At 46.6% G+C, this 5444-nt stretch overlaps 1 protein-coding gene across 2 annotated transcripts; it reads left to right on the forward strand.

Annotated features, from left to right (window-relative positions):
- The first annotated feature begins 647 nt into the window (after window positions 1-647).
- On the forward strand, window positions 648-5201 carry LOC134450382 (zinc finger protein 771-like). Of its 2 annotated transcripts, none has more exons than XM_063200226.1 (2): window positions 648-755; window positions 1341-5201. In XM_063200226.1, exon 2 carries the CDS (start codon window positions 1453-1455, stop codon window positions 3019-3021), a length of 1569 nt encoding a protein of 522 aa, XP_063056296.1. In that variant the 5' UTR covers window positions 648-755; window positions 1341-1452; the 3' UTR covers window positions 3022-5201. The 2 variants fall into 2 exon arrangements, with proteins under 2 accessions (XP_063056296.1, XP_063056297.1); XM_063200227.1 differs by lacking the exon at window positions 648-755 and adding an exon at window positions 770-1135.
- The last annotated feature ends 243 nt before the right edge of the window (window positions 5202-5444 follow it).

The following is a 5444-nucleotide window of genomic DNA, read 5'->3' on the forward strand; positions in this document are numbered from 1 at the left end:
CAATAGCCCACATCATTATTCGATTTACAATGCGCAACTATCCGTTTATTCTATGCACAGTTCAAGTCTCAAGCTAATACACTTGGGTGGCCTATAATAGCAAGTCCATGATAGTAAGCCGAAATCTCGTGTATTTCTGGCCATTGTGTCTAATGGCAAATTATTAAGATCTGAGGGTTGATGTTGGTTAGTTTGCCTGTTGCATCACATCGATTTTTTTATTTTATTTTTTTATTTAACCTTTATTTAACCAGGAAAAATAAACCCGTTGAGATTAAGAACCTCTTTTACAAGGGTGTCCTGGCCAAGTGGCGGCTCAAGTTACAAAATTAAAATTACACAGTTGCATTAAAATAACAAATCAAGTAAAATAACACGTCAATTGAAACAGTTACAGACAATAGACTCTGTCTCAAGTGATCTCATCTTAGAATTAAAATCGCTCAATGGAATCAGATCTGTTAGTTTCAAGTCCTTTTGTAGATTGTTCCATGAGGTAGGGGCTGAAAACACAAATGCCCTCTTCCCCTGTTCTGTGCGGAAGCAAGGGACAGAGAGTAACAAATGGCCTTTAGAGCGCAGACCATAAGACTCACTCGATGACCACTTTTACGCACGGTCAGATCTTGGAGACGGCAACTTTTTCCTTTCCGTGACTCCACCTCCTCCTTCAGGAGTCTGAGAGGCTGTCAGATCAGAAGTTACGGATTCAGGAGCCTCAATGCCTACGGACTGTGTCAGTTGCGGAGAAACCAGTGAGTAACGAATGTCTTTTCTCTCTCTGTGTGTGTGAAGTCGTCACTTCTTTTAGCTTATTTTTGAAATGCACGTGCTGTTATGTTTATCATGCGAAGGCAGTCCGCATATAAAGTCCTCTCCACAGAAGTCAACTGGACCATCTGAAGTGGCATTGCAGATTTGCCATAGTGTTTTCAACACTGATGTTTCTGTAAAGTTATTTATGTTACCATACCTCTGAAGCTTCTTCACAGTGAAAGCATAGTGCAATAGGCTCAATTACTTCACTCAACGTAATTGTATATGGCGACTGTCAATTTTAACCGAAGGGGTATTTCATAGGCACAGACACTTGACTTTATTTGCATGGATGCTGCGTGATACAGAGAGATTTTCAGTAAGTATGTCTGTAATACTATAATTGACCACTTCAATTCAGATGTAGGTTATTACACCTATTTTACATGGACTTTTTATATGTATATATGTTTTTATGTATATATTATATATGGACATATTTTTTATATTTAAAATTTGTAACTGCGTGACATTGAGATTGATTTTGTTTCTGTCATTGTTGATGACAACTTTTACTGTTTCAGACATTGTATGCTTTGGAAAAAACTGAATCCACAACAACTGAAAAGCACGGGAGAAAGTGAAGCAAAGACCATTAAACACGTCCTCCTAGTTTCCCTTTCCTAAGTTGCAGAGATGGCCGAACCGACAGGCGTGTGGAATGTGCAGAGCTTACATGACAACATCTACATCTCCAAAAGGAGCATCAGAAAGGCCTTCATCAGCAAGAGACACTATCTCCCATGCGCAACCTCGGAGAGAGACAGCGGCAGCAGCAGTTGCCATGGAGGAGCATGTGGCAACCTAACACCCTCCAGCGAGCAGGAGCAGGAGTCTATCGCAGGATGCCCAGACCTGATGATCTGCATCAAGTCCGAGCCTGTGGACTGCTACCTCTCCGAGAAGTTTTCCGGGCTCTGCCCGAGAGAAGAGGCGATGCCGGTCACCCCGTCATGTGTGCTGGCGACCAAGCTGGGCAGCAATGAGATGGCAGCCGAGCACGAGCCAAGAGACGCTCCCCGTGTCGAGCTCTGCCCGAGAGAAGAGACGAGGCAGGTCACCCCGTCATGTGTGCTGGCGACCAGGCTGGGCAGCAATGAGATGGCAGCCGAGCACGAGCCAAGAGACGCGCCCCGTGTCTCCCTTCCACGCAGAGCTAAAGAAGTCAACAGGAGTGGGCTGAAGAGCAAGAAGGGCAGACACAGACACCACAGGTCTCACCGCCACGCAGAGAAACGGACGGAGGTTCCATGTGACACGCAGAGCCTCAGCAGAAACAAGCAGGATAAAGACGGCGGTGGTGATGATGAGGATGGTGGTGGCGGTGGCGGAGATGGTGGTGGTGATGACGACGACGACGGCAATAAGGATGACGGCGCCGTGTCGGACGGACGTGTGGAAGAGGACAAAGGCAAGGAGGGACCAAAAGCCCCGGAGAAGGACCTCGGCCAGGCCGACGAGGAGGACAAGGGCTGCCTGATCTTCCCGGCCATGAAGAAGCGCGGCCAGGAGGGCGACATGGAGAACCGGCCCTACAAGTGCCCGCACTGCAACTGGGCCTTCACCAAGTCCAGCAACCTGGTCAGCCACATCCGCACGCACAGCGGCCTGAAGCCGCACGTGTGTGAGCTGTGCGGCAAGGCCTACTCGCACCAGGGCACGCTGCAGCAGCACAAGCGGCTGCACACGGGCGAGCGCCCCTACTGCTGCCCCTTCTGCGACAAGACCTACAACTGGTCGTCCGACTACCGCAAGCACATCCGCACGCACACGGGCGAGAAGCCCTACGTGTGCCAGGCCTGCGGCAAGGACTTTGTGCGCTCCTCGGACCTGCGCAAGCACGAGCGCAACATGCACTCCAACAACAAGCCCTTCAAGTGCGGCAAGTGCGGCCAGACCTTCAACAAGCCGCTGTCACTGCTGCGGCACGAGCGCACGCACCTGGGCAAGCGGCCCTTCGTGTGCCCGGACTGCGGCAAGGACTTTGCCATGCCCAGCCGCATGATGGAGCACCGCAAGGTGCACAGCGGCGTCCGGCCCTACGTCTGCCCCGTCTGCAGCAAGGCCTTCACCAAGTCCTCCAACCTCATGGAGCACCAGGCCGTGCACAGCGGGCTGCGGCCCTACAAGTGCGAGGAGTGCGGGATGGCCTTCGCCATGGCCTCGCGTCTCCTCCGACACCAGCGCATGCACGCTGGAGAGTAGTGTACTGTAGTGACTGAAACTCTAGCCGCAACTGCAGCTTAACACGGGGACAGTCAGAGAGAGTGTCAAGAACCCTCATGAACAAAAAGACAGAACAATAATTGTATGTACAAGAAGTAGTGCCATGCTAGTGGTGAGGGGGAAAATGCAATCTTCAGGGAGTATCCTATCCTGTCCTGTCCTGTCCTGTCATTTCTAGACTGAACATTTTCTGAGGTATATTTTCGGCCTCTCTAATACATAGAGACTCGATCGACATCTTCTAGATTGTATTTGGTCCCTGAGTACTCTTTTTTTTGTTGAATTAGCACATCATGTTTTACTGTGTGGTGTCACTCGTACAGGTCAGTGAAGATGTAGAGGACAGGAAGACGGGGACAGTGACACATGTGGTAAAGTCGGGAAATGACTCTTGGCTGAATTAAAACCTGGATCACCTTATTGGACATGGTCATGCCATCCATACCCATGTCTGGTCTTGATCCACTGCTATAAATGTGAAGTGGATTTAGTTTCTGGCAACTGCACTAATTTCCCCCCTCTTATCATACACCTTAACGGGGGCGGTACAGCCTCCCCAGGGTGTGTTGGGGAGCTCTGGGGTGGCGTTGAGAAGGATACAGCTGAGAGGGGGCTGTGCTTAGTTGCCATTGGGGGCATTAGTCTATTTAAATTTTCAATACTAAGGGGGTGTTGTCGGGCTTATGATGAGATCAAGGGGGTCGTTGGGAGGCTTGTGAGGAGGTCATGGGGCGTTTGTTCAAAAAAGGTTGGGAATCACTGCTTTAACCTCACTCACGGTTAAATATGGCACACATCGTCTTTTGCAATGATAGTGTTATTTATTATTTATGAGTTAATGTAACTACCTCCCTCTGACTTTAGAACACTTTAGAATGTCTAAAGTCTTACACTACCTGACAGGACTTACTAACTATGTTTTTGTCTAGCATGTTCTTGTCAAACACAGTCTTGGATGTAATTATAAGAAAGAGATGATGGCAAAAGAAATGATGCATTTTGTATACATTTTTGATACATTTTTGATACATACTTAAGTGGATGTGTTTTCAAAAAGGTCACATGTACTTTCTTTAGATATGAAAACCAACTGATCTTTTCTCACTGTAAACGGGTTATTCTCGGTCTATAATGACTTACAGTTCACAGCCTGACACAGCGAGTTTGTTGAGCTATCCTGCATTTTAACTCACTCTCTCTCTCTCTCTCTCTCTCTCTCTCTCTCTCTCTCTGTCTCTGTCTCTCTCTCTCTCTCTCTCTCTCTCTCTCTCTCTCTCTCTCTCTCTCTCTCTCACACACACACACACACACACACACACACACACACACACACACACACACACACACTCAGGAATGCTTGAGAACCAACTGTCTTAGTACCTACTGGGTTGGAGATGTGTGCACATGCTGTTTGAGAATGTTCTCTCAGCACCTGCCAGCCCTTCCTTGGACCCTGGCCTAGAGCGACAGATTTCGAATGTTCCAGCAAGTGCAAAAGAATTGTGTGAATATTTGCCAGGTGTCAGAATGCGGGAAGCGGTGCATCGGTTGTTAGGATGTCTTTTTTTGTTCTCTCTCACTCAGGTCTCGTTAAAAGCTGTTACCAAGTTGCTTCAATCAGTCATCCGAGTGTTTTTTTTCCATAGCTCTCTGTCTCTGGATTTTTTTTGTGTGTGCTTGGCACCTATCAGAAAATGAGAAAAGTTCAAATACAAATCTTACAACTGCATTGTTGAAAACACTTTTCATCCCTTCATGGTCATGAAAAGGTTTTTTTAACGAAAATCTATCCAGTCAAGTCTGTATATATTTTTAGACATTGTTTGCATAAATGTTAACAGTCATTATCATTTACACAAATCTGATTGGTTGAAATTATACTGTGAAGTTGTGTCAGTATAGACTGTAGGGTCTGTGCCTAAGACAGTTCTCTCATATTGAGCATCGGAGACTTGGATTAAGAGTTACGGTATGTCGTAGCAGATGGATATGCTGTTTGCACATCAAATGTACTTGTCCATGTACTTTTATGAATGTTCAGATTGTATTTGTATGTCACTAAACACATTTACTTTTAGGCCAGTATGTAGGCTACTCTACGTACGTATACGCACAATTTTGATATTCAGTGTGGTAGAAATAAAATTCTGTTGACTGTACAGATGGTTTGGTATCTTTTTTTTGCTTTTAACGTCACTGTTAAATTACTGTTTTGTCTCACAAATGTCCTCAGACATCTTTGTGAACGGGTGCAAGTTAAGACTCGCTTAGTAATGCACTTGTAGATGTGTGTTTGCGTGTTGTATTTAGGCCTACATGACTGTTTACGGATGCACGTTTATGTGTGCCATTATGTATGCTGTACACATGCCTCCTGACACATGAACCCTACTACCCCCCAG

This window comes from Engraulis encrasicolus, chromosome 6, assembly GCF_034702125.1.
Source record: "Engraulis encrasicolus isolate BLACKSEA-1 chromosome 6, IST_EnEncr_1.0, whole genome shotgun sequence".
Lineage (NCBI taxonomy): Eukaryota > Metazoa > Chordata > Actinopteri > Clupeiformes > Engraulidae > Engraulis > Engraulis encrasicolus.

Coding starts and splice junctions, on each gene's coding strand:
- LOC134450382 (XM_063200226.1), top strand. CDS start 1,453: ATGGCCGAACCGACAGGCGTGTGGAATGTGCAGAGCTTACATGACAAC.